A 17,447-nucleotide genomic window follows, 5' to 3' on the forward strand; every position below is an offset into this window, starting at 1 on the left:
ACCCCCCCACGGTGTCCCCCACCTCACCGGGGCTGTGGGGGCTCAGTCCTGGCAGCCGGGGCTGCGTCTCCATCCCATCCTGGCACCCCATGCCCTCCCCTCCCGCTGCGCCCGGGAGGAAGCAGCAGTTATTGCTCTTGGAGACAGCGGTGGCTTTGCTGCTTTTATATTTTTTTTAATAGTTTTTTTTATATATAGGGTTGTTGTTTTTTTTTTTCCTCCTCTATTTTATTTCCCTGGGTTTTATAAAAAGCACCTGACCACAGCAGGCAGCTGCAGCAGCCCACGCTGCACCCAGCTGGGCTCCGGCCCTGCGGCACCTGGCACCCCCAGGGACCCCCGCAGCACCCTGGCCGGGCAGGGGGGCTGTGTCCCCGCACCAGGGGGTTCGGGGGGCCCCGCAGCCCCAGAGAGGGGGTGCCACCCTTCCCCATCACCCCTGCCCACGGAGCCACGGATCCGCGTGGCCACGACCGGCGCTGGGGGTGCCCGGTCCCCCCTCGTGGGGGCTGTGCTGTGCCCCCCACAGCACCCCGCAATCCCAGCAGGAAGGACGGAGCCGAGGTGGGCACACAGCCCCGGGACCCCCCCCGGGGCTGTGCCAGCCGTGGGGCTGCCCCGGGCCACGGGGCCCGAGCCCGGCGCCGCCACTCGCCCCGAGCTGGCCGGGAGCCGCGAGCAAACATCCTCCGGACGTTCGGGGAGAGCCGAACCGGCGGGGAAGGAAGGGCCGCAGGCGGGTCAAACCCTGCCCCGTGCCGCGGGGCAAACCCTCCCGCCCAGCTGCAGGGGGACGAGCCACACCCTCCGTGCCTCAGTTTCCCCCGGCTGCTCCTGCGAGACCCCTGGGCGCTGCTGAGTCACCCCCCCACCTCCCGCCAATCAACCGGAGCAGGACGGACTCCCCGCCCAAGCCGGGCCCCAAATTTAAACGAGCCACCGACAAGCCCAGCGTGGGGAGGGGGGGACAGCGAGGCCACCGGTGTCCCCAGCCGCGGGGGACCGGCGCCCCCGCATATCCCGTGGCGGAGCAAGGGGGCAGAGCCAAGCAGGGCGGCAGGATTTGGGGCCGAAGCAGGAGGATTCGGGGCAGGAGGGCCCCGCGGGAGGCTGGCCCGGAGGCCACGTGTCGCCGCGGGCACCCATGGGCGCTGCCGGCAGCTCCGCGCCCCGGGCCCGCCGCTGCCCCGGGCCGGGCAGCGCAGCCGCCGCTCCCCGCTCGGGGCCGGGTCGTGATCAACCTCCTGACATCCTGCGCGATGCTCTGACTCACCGCCCCGGCGAAGAGAAGGAAAAGCAGCTTTTTCTAGAGGCACCGACTTCCTCCGCCAGCGAGGCTCTGCCCGCTGCCAGCACCCCGAAACCCAACCCCGCTCCCCAAAACACAGCCGGGAACGGGGCTGCTCGGCTGGACCAGCCTCCCTCGGCCGGGAGCGTGTCCCTCTCTCTCTCTCTCTCTCCAGGTGACAGTCTCCCAAAAGTCCTTCTAGGGGCACCCCAAAAGCCATGCCAGAGCGTCCTGGGGCTCAAACCCCCAGCACGGCTGCTGCGAGCCCGGGGGCAAACAGCCCCGGCACAAGGAGCCCCTTGAAGGATCCTCGCCATAAAGAGCTTTTTCCTTCGCGTTTACGCAAACGCAGCGTCCCCGAAGAGGCTCCGGAGCAGGCGGGCTTCAAAGAGCCGATTCTTGTCCTGCGCGTCCCGGGACACGGGGATTTTCCAGGCCGGTGGCCAGCCGGTTGCCTCGGTGGGTGGCACATCTGCCATCGAAGACCGACAGCGCTGGGAACGGGCTGGTGGCAGCCTGGGGACCGCAGAGCCACAGGGGCCGGGGTGGGCACTCTGCATCCCCGGGCACGGCGACAGGACGGGTGCCAGCTGCCGCCCGGGCATCGCCCACCCCGGCCCGGGCAACCGTGGCGACAGGGCTGTGACCCAGCTGGGTCACCTGCAGCCCGCACAGCGGGGACACGCACACGCCCCGTCCCGCCCGGAGAAAGTGGCGGCGCTCCCCGCGAGTAGGCTCGGCCACGGGCGGAGCCGGCGGCATCTCGGGACCGCAGCACCGACCCCCCCCCGGGATGCCAGCCCCGCTTCCTGGCGCAGGGACCCGCTCGCCCCGCGGCTTCCCGGCGCTTCCCGGGCCCCACGTGCCGGGGGAACCCCGCGCCCCGCAGCCACCGGGACACCCCCGGGGCGACTCCGCGGGCGGGCACCGCACCGGGGTCACCTTTAGGGGGGATCCCCGCACTCACCGGCGAGCAGGGCGAGCGGCAGCAGCAGCCAGTAGAGCCCCGCGCAGAGCCCCCGCCGGTTCATCCCGCCCGGGGGGGCCCGGCCCGAGCCGCTCCGAGCCGTTCCGCCCCGCCGGGGCTGGGCTGGGCTGGGCTGGGCAGGCCCCGGTGCCGACGCCGCTGCCCGGTGCCGCGGCGCTCCCGAGGCGCTGCCCCCGCCCCGCGCCCGCCGCTTTATAAAGCGGCACCGCCCGCCCCCCGCCCGCGGGGCCGGCGCGGCCCCAGCGCCGCCCGCCGGCACCGGCACCGGCACCGCCGCGAGCTGGCCGGGCTCACACGGGCCCCCGCAGCCCCGCGGTCAGGGGAAAAAATATATCGACTCAAAAGGAAAAGAAAAAAGGGGGAAAAAATGAAAGAAATATCAGCAGATGTGTCTCGTGTTTATTTCGTCCGAAAATGAAGTGAAAGGCAGAGTTAGTTTTTGTTGGGTGTTTGTTGTTGATAGCAGGGTTGAGAGGCGCTGCGAAGAATGGGGAGCTGGGAGGGCTCCCCCAGGAGATGATGGGCAGCCCTGGGGCTGGGTGCTGTGTCCCTGGCACCCAGGAATCATTCTGTGTACCTGGGGCTGGGTGCTGTGTCCCTGGCACCCAGGAATCATTCTGTGTACCTGGAGCTGGGTGCTGTGTCCCTGGCACCATGGAACCATCCCGTGGTCCTGGAGCTGGCTGGGAACCATCCCGTGTTCCTGGAGCTGGGTGCTGTGTCCCTGGCACTCAGGAACCATCCCGTGGTCCTGGAGCTGGGTGCTGTGTCCCTGGCACCATGGAACCATCCCGTGGTCCTGGAGCTGGGTGCTGTGTCCCTGGCAGAGCTGGGAACCATCCCGTGTTCCTGGAGCTGGGTGCTGTGTCCCTGGCACCATGGAACCATCCCATGTTCCTGGAGCTGGGTGCTGTGTCCCTGGCACCCAGGAATCATTCTGTGTACCTGGAGCTGGGTGCTGTGCCCCTGGCACCAGGGAACCATCCCGTGTTCCTGGAGCTGGGTGCTGTGCCCCTGGCAGAGCTGGGAACCATCCCGTGGTCCTGGAGCTGGGTGCTGTGTCCCTGGCACTCAGGAACCATCCCGTGTTCCTGGAGCTGGGTGCTGTGTCCCTGGCACCAGGGAACCATCCCGTGGTCCTGGAGCTGGGTGCTGTGCCCCTGGCAGAGCTGGGAACCATCCCGTGTTCCTGGAGCTGGGTGCTGTGTCCCTGGCAGAGCTGGGAACCATCCCGTGGTCCTGGAGCTGGGTGCTGTGTCCCTGGCACCATGGAACCATCCCGTGGTCCTGGAGCTGGGTGCTGTGTCCCTGGCACTCAGGAACCATCCCGTGTTCCTGGAGCTGGGTGCTGTGTCCCTGGCACTCAGGAACCATCCCGTGTTCCTGGAGCTGGGTGCTGTGTCCCTGGCACCATGGAACCATCCCGTGTTCCTGGAGCTGGGTCCCTGATCCCTGGAGCCGGCCCCACAGTCCCACATTGCCCAAGCTCGGTGCCCACTGCAGAGCCAGATGCAGACCCACACCCCCTGGAACTGGGAGCCCTGGAGTGGGGTCACATCTGGGGCTGGGCTGTCTCAGTCCCAATCCCAACCCAAATCCCAGTGGATCCCACCAGGCACAGCTGGTGGCACGGGCAGTGTGGCAGTGACACCTGGCAGAGCTGGGCACCACCGGCCCATGAAATCTCCACATTCCTTGGCTGCCCTGCACTTCTTGTTTTCCCATCACGGTGAATAAGCTGGCATCCAGCTGGCACACTGCCACACTGCTCCCCACTCTCCTCTGGGCTCCCTCCAGAATTCCAGGGCCTCTTCTCTGCACCCCAATTGTGCCCAAGTGCAGCCATGCAGGCAGCCGTGCCCACAGCATAACCCCCAAGGCAGGATGGGCCCGATGGCTCCCAAATGTGTGTCCATGGGTTCAGTGGGCACAGCCCCTCGTGGGAGCAGTGGGAGCATCCTTATCACAGGCACTCAGCTGCATCCGCCCTCATCCTGGGATCCGGAGGGAGCCGCTGGTGGAAATGAAACACAATTCTGGTGGAAATGAGACACTCACAATTCTGGTGTAAATGAAACACAAATCTCGTGTAAATTAAACACAATTCTGATGTAAATGAGACACAATTCTCGTGTAAATGAGATACTCACAATTCTGTAAATGAGACGCAATTCTCGTGTAAATGGAACACTCACAATTCTTGTGTATAACTTCTCATTACACAGACGTGAAGCTCAGCATTAACACCACCTCCACAAGGCCCAGGTATGACCCCTGGCACCACCCCAGGGACCAGCCCCGGGTATGGGGATGACCCCTGGCACCACCCCAGGGACCAGCCCCGGGTATGGGGATGACCCCTGGCACCACCCCAGGGACCAGCCCCGGGTATGGGGATGACCCCTGGCAGCACCCCTTGGCACCCTGGCAGGCAGGGATGCAGGACAGGGTGCTGCAGGTGCCCGCAGCAGCTCTCGCTCCCGCCCAGGCCTGAAAAGCCGCAGGCAGGCAGGCAGCGAGGCTGTGGAAGCAAATGGGCACCGGGAATGGCACCCCAGAGCCCTGCCCTGCCCAGAGCCCTGCGCTTTGCCAGCCTCGCTCAGCTTTTACAAGGGATGGGGGAGACTCGCCAGGCTCTGTAAAGTGCTGCGGGCACGGCCTGAGTGCCCGGCCTGCCAGTGATGGGCCGGAGGCTTCTCCCAGCCCCGGGCACTGCCAATGGAGCAGGGAGGGGCGTGGGGCAGGAAAGGCGAGCGGGGGACGCTGCAGGAGCTCCCGCAGCCCCTCGTTCCAAGGCTGCACCCCGGAGGGAATCCATGGGGCTGGAAGCCAGCCCGGGCTCGGCCCCACGTGTGGGGGACACCCAGCACCATTCCGGATAGAAACTCCCGGCTTTTGCCCCACTAGTCCAGGCGGAGCGGGCAACCTCCATCCCAGCAAGGCCGGAGGCCCCCGGAGCCCCCCGGAACCCCCCCGGGTCCCCCACGTGCAGCCCCGTTCCGGGGGCGCGGCCCCTTTAAGAGCCGAGTGGCGCCAAACCCGTCTCACGTGACCGCTGCCCGCCCCCCGGTGGGCGGGGCCTCGGCGCGCGGGCTCCCGCCAAGAGAGAAGCGCGCGGGACCGGCCTCACGTGGTCTGGGCCGGGACCGCGATCGGGACCGGAACCGGGATCCAAACCGGGACCCAAACCGGGATCGAGATCGGGACCGGGACCGGGACCGGGACCGGGATCCGGACCGGGATCAGATCGGGACCGGGACCGTGACCAGGACCGGGATCCGGACCGGGATCAGATCGGGACCGGGATCAGATCGGGACCGGGACCGTGACCAGGACCGGGATCCGGACCGGGATCAGGATCGGGACCGCAGCCATGGCCCAGCTCCGCCTCACCGACTTCTTCAGCCAGACAAAAGCGACCACCGGAGCCCCGGCCAAGCGCAGCGGCGGCCGCCTGCTCAAGGCCGCCCTCGCCGGTGCCCCGGTGCACCGGGAGGAGGAGGAGGATGGTGTCCCGGCGGGGCTCAGCGCCCGCTCGCTGCCGCTGCCCGGTTCGCCGCGCACCCCGGCCCGCGGGGGCCGCCCGGCCCTGCGGGGCATGGCGGGCAGGAAGCGGAGCCGCCGGGACATGGAAGCGGAGTCGCCGGTCGGGGCCCGGCTCGGGGAACCGAGCGGGAAGTCGGCGCGGAAGAGGCTGGAGCTGCCCCGGGACGCGGAGCCGGGGTCTCCGGGAGCGGTAGGGAGGTGGTGGGGTCGGGGATGCTCCGCTCGCTTCCTCTGGGATGCGGCCCTGAAATGGGATGGGGGAGGGTGAGGGCGTGTGGAACCATAAAACAACCGTCCCGCCAGTGTTGGGCCCCTTTTCCCCGTGCGGGACCCCCGAACTTGCCTCCCCTTCTCATTCACAGTCCTCCCCTCACCGGGACGTAACCCTGTCCCAAGTGCACGGGCCCCAAAACTCACCCCCTTCATCCCCCCTGCCCCTATTGCAGACCCCCCTGTGGCTCCCCCCTCCCAGCGCAAGATTTTGGGGGGCACAGGGGAAGGGGTTGGGGCGGGTGGGTTCGCCGGACAATCCCTGACTCTCCTCTCTCTTGCAGGCCACCAGCTCCTCGCCTCTGGCCGCTCCTGGACCCCCGGCACCCCTGGCCCAGGAGCTGTCCCAGGAGCTGGCCGTGTCCCCCGCGGGCCGTGGGCAGGACACGGGGCCAGAGCCCAGCCCGGCGCGGCGCCTGCAGCGGGTACGGGCTGACCCCTGCGCGGGTGGCTTCGGTGCCGCGTGTCCCGCTCTGACCCCGTGTCCCCTCCCTGCCCAGGAGGACGTGGCCGAGCTGCAGGGCCGCCTGCAGAGGATGAGGACGCTGGGCCACGTCCCCTCTGTCCCCAGCGGGACCGGCGGGGACCTGCGGAGCCGCCTGGAGCGCGTGCGGCAGCTGGAGCTGCGCGCCCGGCAGAGGAGAGCGGCCGCCGGGGACACCGGGGCGGCAGCTCCCGAGGGCCACACCGGGTGAGGAGCAGCTGCAGGAGGGATTTGAGGGGGCTGCCACGGCCCTGAAGTGGTTTTGTGAGGGTGTGGGGGCTCTGAGCGCTGTGACACCCATGTCCCAAGGTGACGTGACCTCCATACCTCCTCAGAGAAGGGGTTGGGGGTGGCAGCTGGGCACTGTGTCATCACCCTGAGCCTGTCCTGTCCTTCCCTGCAGCCAGCAGCCCCCGGCCTACCAGCGCTTCCACACCCTGGCCCAGGACCTGCCCCCGGGGCTGACGCTGCCCTACAAGTTCAGGGTGCTGGCGGAGATGTTCCGCAGCGTGGACACCATCGCCGGGATGCTCTTCAACCGCGCCGAGACCGTCACCTTCGCCAAGGTCAAGCAGGGCGTGCAGGACATGATGCGCAGGTGAGTTGGCCAGGTTTGGGGTCCCAGCAGCCCGGTTTGGGGTCCCAGCTGAAGCTCTGGGGGTCCCCAACCTCTGTGGTGCTGTCGCAGGCAGTTTGAGGAGCAGCACTTGGGGCAGATCAAGGCTGTGTACCCCAGCTCGTACCGGCTGCGCCAGGAGAAGAACGTCCCCACCCTCAGCAGCGGCGGAAAGAAGTCTGAGTATCAGCTCACACTGGAGCCAGTCCTGGGGGAAGGTATGGATGGTTTTGGGGTGCCTGGGAGCTGGGGTACGCTTAGTGCTGGCTGATCCCTGGATCTATAGGGATGCTCTTTGCTTGCTCCATTAAATGGAGCTTCTGAACGTGTTGGAAGTGGGAAACAATTCGGGACAGGAGGGACAGTGTCCAGGCAGTGACTCGGCTCCGTGGCAGGGCTCTGATCCCGTCCTTCCCGAGGCTGCCATGGTTTGTGTGGGTGACACCCGTGTCCCTCCTGGCAGAGGAGAAGGTGGATGGGCGCCCGCACCTGTCGGCGTCGCGGCTGCTGGAGCGCCGGAGGGAATTCCACCGCAACCTGGTGAACATCGTCAGGGAGCACCACAAGGTGAGGGGCACCTGGCACCCCCTACGCTGGGGTTGTCACTGGTGCCACCCAGGCTGAGGGACACGGAGGTTCCTCCTGGAGGTGGCCTCTGAATTCGCTCCCTGTGTCACCAAGCCGTGCTGGGAGCGCGGGGCAGCGGCTGCTCCGGTGTCCTGGTGCCGTGACACAGCTCTCGCTCCTCTCCAGGCGTTCCTGGCTGCCCTCAGCCCTCCCATGGTGGTGCCAGAGGAGAAGCTGACCCGGTGGCATCCCCGCTTCAACGTGGACGAGGTGCCGGACATCAGCCCCGCGGAGCTGCCGCGGCCGCCGCGCGAGGACAGGCTGAGCACGGCGCAGGAGGTGCTGAGCGCGGCCCGGGGCATGCTGAGCCCCAAGGTGAGGCAGGGCCAGGGGCTGGCTCCGTCTGTGCCACCTCTGGAAAGGTGTGGGTGGCTTCCCACTGCCCGAGGGCAGGGGTAGGTGGGATAGTGGGAAGGAATTCCTGCCACAGGTGCCCAGAGAAGCTGTGGCTGTGCCATCCTTGGAAGGGTCCAAGGGCTGGTTGGATGGGACTTGGAGCAATCCGGCATAGTGGAAGGTGTCCCTGCCCAGGGCGGGGGGCTGCAAATGAGAAGAGCTTCCAGGTCCCTTCCCGCTCAGAGCATTCCACAATTCCACCAAGCACCCCAAACTCCCCTGTGCAGGCAGGATGGATCAGGATCACTTGGGCTGCCGGGTGACGGCGGGGGCGGCAGAAGAGGGGAAACTTCTCTTTCCTCCAGCTTGAACTGCAACCCAACTCCTCCTCCCTCTTCCACATGAGCAGATGGAAAAAGCTCTTGCCAACCTGGCGCTCAGAACGGCCGAAGCCAGCGCGGGGGAGCCGGCGCTTCCCAAATCCCCGGCCCCCGCCAGCACCTCGGGCGCGCTCAGAGGGGTGTCCCAGGGGCTGCTGGAGCGGGTGAGTCTCCCCGTCCTGTGCCAGGGGCCGGGGGCAGTGCCCGTGCCCGGCCCGGCCCCTCAGGGACGCGCGGCGGTGTTCGCAGGTGCGGGCCAAGGAGGCGGCGCGGCTGGCGGCGCTGCTGACGCGGGACGCGCGGCAGGAGCGGCGGGCGGCGCGGCTGGCGCGGCTGCCGGCCATGGCGCGCGTCCTGCGCAGCGTCTTCGTGGCCGAGAAGAAGCCGGCGCTCGCCATGGAGCTGCTCTGCGCCCGCCTGGCCGACAGCTGCCCCGAGCTGGTGGCGCCCGGTAGGGGTTGTGGGGTTGGGAGGGGGGTCTCTGCGGGAGGAGGGGGCTGAGAGCTGATCCCGGTATTCCTGAGCTCCGATCCCGGTATTCCCGAGCTCCGATCCCGGTATTCCCGAGCTCCTATCCCGGTGTGTTCCTGAGCTCTGATCCCAGTGTGTTTCTGAGCTCCTATCCTGGTGTGTTCCTGAGCTCTGATCCCGCTATTCCTGAGCTCCGATCCCAGTGTGCTCCTGAGCTCCATCCCCGGTATTCCTGAGCTCTGATCCTGGGGTGCTCCCGAGCTCTGATCCTGGTGCTCCTGAGCTCTGATCCCAGGGTGTTCCCAAGCTCTGATCCCAGGGGTTCTTCCAAGCTCTGACCCGCAGTGCTCCTGAACTCTGATCCTGGTGTGTTCCGAGCTCCAGACCCCAGTGTTCCTGAGCTCCGATCCTTGGTGTTCCCAAGCTCTGCTCCTGGTGCTCCCGAGCTCCAATCCTTGGTGTTCCTGAGTTCTGATCCTGGTGTTCCCGAGCTCTGCTCCTGGTGCTCCCGAGCTCCAATCCTTGGTGTTCCTGAGCTCCAGACCCTGCTGTCTCTGAGCTCTGATCCCAGGGGTTCTCTCGAGCTCCAGTCCTTGGTGTCCCTGAGCTCTGACCCCGGTGCTCCCACCCACAGGTGAGATGGAGAAACACGTGCGGCTCTTTGCGGAGCTGCTGCCCGACTGGGTGGGCATCCACGCCCTCAGGACGGACACCTACGTCAAGCTGGACAAGGAGAAGGACCTGGGCCTCGTCACCGAGAGGCTCCACAAGGCGGCCAAGGAGGCTGGAGCCCTCTGAGCCCCTCCGGGGTTGGGTTTTTTTCTGTGCAATCTCCTCAAAATGTAGCAAATCCCGACAGCGCTCTGGGTTCGGGGTGGGCTGGAGGGAGGCTCGTCCTCGGATGGCTGAGAAAGGGCAAAGTGCCTTCATTTAACTAATTTAACTAATTCCTGTGGTGGGAGCTGTGAGGGTTGTAGGTCCCCGTGTCCTTGAGCAATCCTGTGTCCTGGGGGTGATGATGAAAGCGACCCTGACCTGAGGAACCTTTTCCTCTCCCTCTCCTGGTTCTACCCTAACCTGAGGAACCTTTTCCTCTCCCTCTCCTGGTTCTCCTGAAGGTTCAATGCATGAGGGGTCTCCTGAAGGTCCAATTTCAGAGGTTTCTTCCATTAACTGGGTCCTGGTGGGGTGAAGGCAGAGAGGGTGACGGGCAGGAAAGAGTGAGAGAAAAAGTCACAAATGGATGTTTCTGGAGCTTCGGGCCTCGTTCTGTTTTTAAGGGAGGGAAAAAGCATCTAAAAGCATCTTGCAGTCCTCGCTGGAAACAACTACAGGACTTGTCAAAACACATTTGTATTAAATGTTTTAAATATAGTTGACTTGTGTTAACCCAGCGCTCGTCCTCGCTGCTGTCTCGTGGTTCTCCATGGCAATTGGCGCCGGGAAGGGCTGGGTCCTCATCCAGCTCCTGGAGAAAGACTCACTGGAAAAAGTGAGCGTGGGCTTGCAGGAGCTGAATGCAGCTTTTGTAGATGGGGCTGGGGCAGGCAGGGCTGACAGGGTTTTTTCTCCCAGGGGAAATCCCAAAGCCACTCGAGCTGAAGTGGCTTGGGAAGAGGGACAAAGAGGGTGAGGATGGCTGCAGAGGTGCTGGGCAGGGCAGGGGTGGGAGCTGCCTGTGTCACACACACCTCACACTGCTCCTGAGCCTGGCTGGAGCTCCTCAGGGACCTGCTGGGAACAGGGCCTCCATCCTTTCATCCCCTGCTGCTCCTGGGCAGACTCCCCACCTTAAAAGTGCTGGGCTGGAGTCTTGGCAGCATCTGAGATCCCACAGCATTTCCTGTGGGAGCAAGAGGCCTTCCTCCTCCTCCTCCTCCTCCAGGCCCGTGCTTGCCCGGCCCTGCTGGCAGGAGCGTGCCCTGTTTCCAGGGAGAAGGGATTAAACCCAACCCAGGGCTGGGTGTGAGGCTGGGGGGCTGCTGGGTGAGGCTGGGGGGCTCCTGGGTGAGGCTGGGGGCTGCTGGAGCAGGCTGGGCTCTCAGCCATGCTCGGGGAAGGAGCAGGACTGGAGAGGAGCTGGAAGCAGCAGCCTGGCAGCCACGCTCACATCCCATGGAGCTCCCGTTCTGCTCCTCAGGACAAAACCCTTCTCCCACCTGGAAGCTGCTCCTGCCCAGCCTGGTTTCTCCAAGGCAATGACATCAGGGGCTGCTGGCAGCCCAGGCACCGTCCCCACGTTCCCTGATGTCACCTGCTGGCACTGATGTCACCTGCTGGCACGGGCAGGGCTGGCGCCACTTCCCAGCTCGCAGCTGCTTTCCACGGCTCCTTGGGGTGGAATTGATGTTTCCCCTCTCCCCCGCAGCAGGGACCCTCTCCTGGTGCCAGGGCTGGGAGGTGCTGCTGCCCTGGCTCCCCAGGGGCCCTGGGGGTCATTCCCCAGGGAATTGTGCTCCTCGGTGTGAACTGAGCAGCACTGAAGGGGTTTTTCAGGAAATGGGGGTGGGAATCAGCTGGAATGCTCTTCCCAAGTGGAAGGGCTGGGTGGGGAAGGGGAGCTGAGCTGAGCGAGCCTCTCCAGCCAGAGGTTGGTGCAAAGTAAAGAAAAGGTACCCGAATGCTCTCTGGAAAACAACTCCAAGCATTTGGGGGATGAGGGAGAGCTCACACCACAGCCTTGCCCCACCGACCACCTGGGGCTGCAGGGAGACACTCCCAAGGGTCATTCACAGCTTCAGCCACAGCAAGAACAGCTCTGAGACAGCTTAGGAAATATAAAAATACATCAATATTTATTTTACCTGTGAGTCCAGTCCCTGCTGGGCCAGGGACACAGTCCCTGATGTTTTTAGGCTTGTGGAAGTTTGGCACGTGGGGATTTAGCTGTGACCAAACTGAACCGTGCTGGAGGAAGCATCTCCAAACCCCCCTCACACACCTGAGACCACTGCAACACCTCTCCCGTGGCCTCAGCTGGCACCAGCTCTGAGCTGGCAGCAGCCTGATGGCCCCAAACAGCCCAGCAGAGGGGAGGCAGCAGCACAGAGTGGGATGTGGGAAAGGAGATGGGGAATTCCTGTGCTCTCCAGGGAAGGAGAACACTGCCTGGGCTCACCCCACAGCAGCACCACCCTGATCTAAGGACACAGCAGACATTTCATTCACCTGAACGAGCACAGCCCTGGTGTAAGAGCAACTTATTCTGGTGTGAGTGACAGTCCGGGGCAGCCAGCCCATCCTGAGGTCAAATTCAGCAGGATTTGTCCCTTACAGAAAGAATTGCTTTTTGCCCATCTCCTGTGCTTCTTTGGGAATTTTTTAGCAGGTTCCTTGCAGGCTGACAGGCCCAGCCCAGGGAATGCTGGTGCCCTGTCAGAGCTCTCCTGCCTCAGCAGCAATGTCATCACTTTGGTCTCCTAAAAACCACAGATTCAGTGAACTGCATCTTGGTCTCCATCCCCCACCCAGTCAATCAGCTTGCTAAAAGGATGAACTCCAAAAAGGGATCATTACACTCAACACAGTGCCTGGGAAATTTAGGATTGAAGAGCATCTGGCCATGCTGTGTTTAACCCCCTTCCCCACCCCCCTGTGACACCCAGAATCACTACAGAAAGCCCCAGATTTGTTCCCAGTGCTCCCTCTCCCTGCTCCTCCTCACTCATACTGCAGCAGGGAGTAGAAAGGGATGGAATTGAGCTTTTCCGACCCTTTCAGGGCTGTCAGCTCTATGATCACCAGGCACTCCAGGACTTCAGCCTTCAGCCTCTTCAGCAGCTCGCAGGCAGCACGCATGGTACCTGAGGGGGGAGAAACATCCTCACTCCTGGGGCAGCTCCAGCCCACAGCCACCCCTGCTGCTGCCAGCCTGGGGACACCAGAGCTGTGGCTACCCTGGGAGTGTCCAAAGCCAGGCTGGACAGGGCTTGGGGCAACCTGGGCTGGCAGGAGGTGTCCCTGCCCATGGCAGGGGTGGGGCTGGGTGGGATTTAGCCAAGGCAGCCATTCCATGCACACAAGGTGTCACACGTGCTTCCCTCACCTCCGGTTGCCAGCAGGTCATCCACGATCACCACTTTCTGTCCTGCTTCCACAGCATTGCTCTGGATTTCCAGCTCAGCCTGCAGGGAGCAAAGAGCAGCTTTGTTTTGGTCTGGCCTTGGAGAGAAACCCCTCGTGGAGCTGCTGGTTCGTGCTGGAACACAGACAAATCCTCGGCGACATCAGCCTAAACTCAGCACCTAAAATCCCCAAACCCCACGAATTCCAGCTACAGGGGAACGCCACAGAAGCACGGAGCAGGGAGGGGACTGCTGGGCCAAGCCTGCGGCACGCCAAAAATCCTGAACTCTCATCGTGTGAGTTATGGTGGAATCTTATCCCAGAGCACTTCTCCAGCGAGGAAAATCTCGCTGCGATCCTCAGAGCAAGGAAAATCTCCCGTCACCCGCCGGAGAGCTCTGCCCAGAGCCAGATCCAAACTGGCACCTGTCTGCATGTGTCACCCCAGCTCGGCCGGCCCAAACAATCCTCGTGGCTCCGGCGTGGCTCTGGGGGCTCTGCTGCTGTTCGTCCCAGCGGGAGCAGCTGCGGGGTCACGGGGCAGGATGGGGGGAGCCACGCGGGGCAGCTCTGACTTCCAGCACTGCCTGCCACGCTGGGGGACACTCTCCGTGGCCATGGCCCTGAATTCAAGGCAAAGAAAGCCACCGAGCAGCGAGTCTGAGCGCCAGCCCCCGAGGAGAGCGGCGGCGCAGCAGCAAGCGTCAGCCGCGGGCACGAACGGCGCGAGCGTGGGCGGCCCTGCCGGGCTTGTGCCAGATTACCCACGGCAGCAGAACCAGCCGGGACCCCTCCCCAGGGTTTCAGCCCCCCTGGCCCCCCAGGGCTCACCCTGCCGTACTCCAGGCTGTAGGAGATGGACTCGGTGGCACCGGGCAGTTTCCCCTTTTTCCGCACGGGCACGAAGCCGATCCCCAACCTCTGCGCCAGCGGGGTCCCGATCAGGAACCCGCGGGAGTCCAGGCCTGGGGGCACAGCAGGAACAGAGAATCACTCACCCTGGAAAAGGCCTCCAACACCACCAAGTCCAACCATCTGCAGCACTGAGCCACGTCCCCAAGTGCCACATCCACGTATTTTTTGGATAAGTGACTCCCTGGGCAGCCCATTCTGATACCTGATCACCCTCTCACTGAATTAATTTTCCCTCATATCCAACCTAAAGCCCCCCAGGTGCAACTTGAGGCCTTTTCCTCTTGTCCCATCACTCAGAATAATTTCACTGGGGGAAGGTCTTGGCACAGCCCCTCGGTTTTATCCTCCCATTCTAAAAGCAATTTGCTCCTCAAGTCACACCTGAAGGTAGAAAACCCAGCCCACACTCCTGTTCTGGCCCCAGGAGCCCGTTTCCCTCTGCTCTGACCCTTCTCCTTGGAGATAAAGGCAGCAGGGCCCTGCTATCAGCCCTGCCACACCAGCAGGAGCTCTGCACCTGGGGCAGACTCCACTCAGCACACCTGGGCCAGGTTTGCTCTGTGCCCCCTGGCTGTGGGCCAGCCCAAGCAGTGCCCTCCTCAGCGCTCTGCCGGGCGAGCTGAGCTGGTCTGGCCACCAAGGTGGCTTGTGCTGGCCTGGGAAGGCTCCCTGGGGAAAAGCAGCTGGGCCAGGGCCTGCCTGCCCTGGGCACAGCGGGGGCACACTGCGAGCTTTGGGTGCCCCCTCCTTTCTGGCAGTGAATTGTGGAAGTGCCACATCCCACGGCAGCATTTCAGAACTCACGGGTGGAGGTGAAGGGCAGAAACTGTCCTGGTGTCACCACATGCCAGAGGCCAATATTCAGGTGATTTTTGTGTCCAAGGGCCACCCCAAACTTCCCACCCCGGACACGCTGCTCTGCCCTGGCCTCAGGGATGTCCAAGCAACACTCACCCACGATGAAGTCGATTTTAGGGAAAGACGCCCTCACATGATCCTCCAGAAGATCAATCAAGGTCCTGAAGGCCACAGGATCCTTCAGCAAGGGGCTGATATCGCTGCAACGAGGGAGGGCAGCGGGTGAGGGAAACCTGTGGGGCTGCCCTGGAAACGGGGAGAGCCCGAAGCCAGGGGAGGTTCCACAGCCCGGGGGAGGCTCCAGAACCTGGGGAAGGCTCCCGAACTGGGGGAAGCTCCTGAATCCAGGGAAGGTTCCCAAACCCGGGGAAGGTTCCCAAACCCGGGGAAGGTTCCCAAACCCGGGGAAGGTTCCCAAACCCGGGGAAGGTTCCCAAACCCGGGGAAGGCTCCCAAACCTGGGGAAGGCTCCCGAAGCTGGGGGAGGGCCCCAAGCCCAGGGAAGGCTTCTGAACCCGGGGAAAGCTCCCGAACCTGGGGAAGGTTCCCAAACCCGGGGAAGGCTCCCAAACCCGTGAGAGGTTCCCAAACCCGGGGGAGCTCCCGAAGCCGGGGGAGGCTTCAGAACCCGGGGGAGGCTCCTGAGCCCAGGGGAGGCTCCTGACCCCAGGGGAGGTTCCGGAGCCCAGGGGAGGTTTCTGAGCCCAGGGGAAGCTCCTGACCCCAGGGGAGGTTCCGGAGCCCAGGGGAGGCTCCTGAGCCCAGGGGCGGTTCCGGAGCCCAGGGGAGGCTCCTGCCTGCTGCTGCCGGGGCCAGGGACGGGCAGCGGGGCCCGGAGCCGGCAGCGCTTCCCCGGCCCGGCTCCAGCCCTGCTCCCATCCCCATCCCCGCTTCCACCCCAGCGCTGGCTCCACTCGGCGCCGGTTCCCTCCCCGCTCCCGCACCGGAACAGCACGCCGGGCTGCGGGAAGTCCGGGAAGGAGCGGACGCGGTCCCGCAGCGCCCGCAGCCGCCGGTCGCTCATGGCCGCCCCGCCGTGCGCAGCCGCCGCAGCTCCGGCACCGGCACCGGGCGGGGCGCCGCGGCTCCGCCCGCCGGGGCGGCACCGGGCGGCACCGGGCGGCACCGGGCGGCACCGGGCGGCACCGGGCGGCACCGGGCGGCACCGGGCGGGCACCGGCTCCGGGCGGGCACCGGGCGGGCACCGGGCGGGCACCGCAGCGGGCACCGCAGCGGGCACCGGGCGGCACCGGGCGGGCACCGGCTCCGGGCGGGCACCGGGCGGGCACCGGGCGGGCACCGCAGCGGGCACCGGGCGGGCACCGGGCGGGCACCGGGCGGCACCGGGCGGGCACCGGGCGGGCACCGCAGCGGGCACCGGGCGGCGGTGCCCGAGGGACGCGCGGGTGAGGCGCCTCGGGGCGTGGGGCGTCCGTCCCCTCGGTGTTTGGAGCTCCGGTACCCCGGGATGTGGAGCTCCATTATCCCAGAGCATTGAGCCCCAGTCTCCCCGGCACGTGGAGCTCCGGTACCCCGGAGCATTGAGCATCCGTCCCCCCGGTATTTGGAGCTCCGGTACCCCGGGATGTGGAGCTCCATTATCCCGGAGCATTGAGCATCTGTCCCCCCGGTATTTGGAACTCCTGTACCCCGGAGCATTGAGCATCCGTCCCCGCGGTATTTGGAACTCCTGTACCTCGGAGCATTGAGCATCCGTCCCCCCGGTATTTGGAACTCCTGTACCCTGGAGCATTGAGCATCCGTCCCCGCGGTATTTGGAACTCCTGTACCCCGGGATGTGGAGCTCCATTATCCCAGAGCATTGACCCCCAGTCTCCCCGGTGTTTGGAGCTCCGGTACCCCAGGGCATTGGAGCCCCAGTTCCCCCGGTATTTGGAGCTCCGGTACCCTGGAGCATTGAGCCTCAGTCTCCCGGTATCTGGGGCTCTGGTACCCCAGTTCCAGCCCCTCTGGTATTTGGAGCTCCGGTACCCCAGGGCATTGAAGCCCCAGCCCCCCATATTCGGAGCTCTGGTATGCTGGAGCATGGAGCTCTGGTGTCCCCGTGCACAGAGTCCCAAATTCCCGGTGTACGGAGCTCTGATACTCCAGACCTGGAGCTATCCCAGTGCCCCCAGCCCCCCATGGAGGTGTGGTACCCCAGGACATGAGGCACTGATACCCTCGGTGTGTGGAGCCCTGGCACTTCACGCACAGAGCCCAAATCCCTGAGTGCATGGAACTCTGATAACCCTGGCACATGGAGCTGCAGTTCCCAGGGACATGGAGCCCTGGCACCTTGGCACATGGAGCTGCAGTTCCCAGGGACATGGAGCCCTGGCATCCTGGCACATGGAGCTGCAGTTCCCAGGGACATGGAGCTGCAATTCCCAGGGACATGGAGCCCTGGCACCTTGGCACATGGAGCTGCAGTTCCCAGGGACATGGAGCCCTGGCACCTTGGCACATGGAGCTGCAGTTCCCAGGGACATGGAGCCCTGGCACCTTGGCACATGGAGCTGCAGTTCCCAGGGACATGGAGCCCTGGCACCTTGGCACATGGAGCTGCAGTTCCCAGGGACGTGGAGCCCTGGCACAGCCCC

General features: G+C 64.9%; 3 protein-coding genes across 3 annotated transcripts in view; 1 reads left to right on the forward strand and 2 right to left on the reverse strand.

The window, feature by feature from the left end:
- Nucleotides 1-2,412, reverse strand: part of PIEZO1 (piezo type mechanosensitive ion channel component 1 (Er blood group)) — a 23,445-nt gene extending 21,033 nt beyond the window's left edge. Inside the window, exon 1 of the mRNA XM_085589951.1 lies at nt 2,256-2,412. Coding sequence (XP_085446077.1) covers nt 2,256-2,319 — 64 coding nt within the window. The 5' untranslated portion in view covers nt 2,320-2,412. The remainder of the gene's footprint in view (nt 1-2,255) is intronic.
- Nucleotides 2,413-5,246: 2,834 nt separating this feature from the next.
- Nucleotides 5,247-10,400, forward strand: CDT1 (chromatin licensing and DNA replication factor 1). Its single transcript, XM_031505899.3, has 10 exons — nt 5,247-6,012; nt 6,377-6,517; nt 6,593-6,783; nt 6,980-7,174; nt 7,265-7,410; nt 7,656-7,759; nt 7,946-8,134; nt 8,565-8,699; nt 8,785-8,986; nt 9,641-10,400. Exons 1-10 carry the CDS (start codon nt 5,650-5,652, stop codon nt 9,802-9,804), a joined length of 1,830 nt encoding a protein of 609 aa, XP_031361759.2. The 5' UTR covers nt 5,247-5,649; the 3' UTR covers nt 9,805-10,400.
- Nucleotides 10,401-11,774: 1,374 nt separating this feature from the next.
- Nucleotides 11,775-15,886, reverse strand: APRT (adenine phosphoribosyltransferase). Its single transcript, XM_021526994.3, has 5 exons — nt 15,789-15,886; nt 14,941-15,044; nt 13,903-14,036; nt 13,052-13,130; nt 11,775-12,809 (listed from the first exon to the last, which is right to left on the reverse strand). Exons 1-5 carry the CDS (start codon nt 15,866-15,868, stop codon nt 12,667-12,669), a joined length of 540 nt encoding a protein of 179 aa, XP_021382669.2. The 5' UTR covers nt 15,869-15,886; the 3' UTR covers nt 11,775-12,666.
- Between the last annotated feature and the right edge of the window lie 1,561 nt (nt 15,887-17,447).

This window comes from Lonchura striata, chromosome 11 (genome assembly GCF_050655825.1).
Source record: "Lonchura striata isolate lonStrDom1 chromosome 11, ASM5065582v1, whole genome shotgun sequence".
Classification (NCBI taxonomy): domain Eukaryota; kingdom Metazoa; phylum Chordata; class Aves; order Passeriformes; family Estrildidae; genus Lonchura; species Lonchura striata.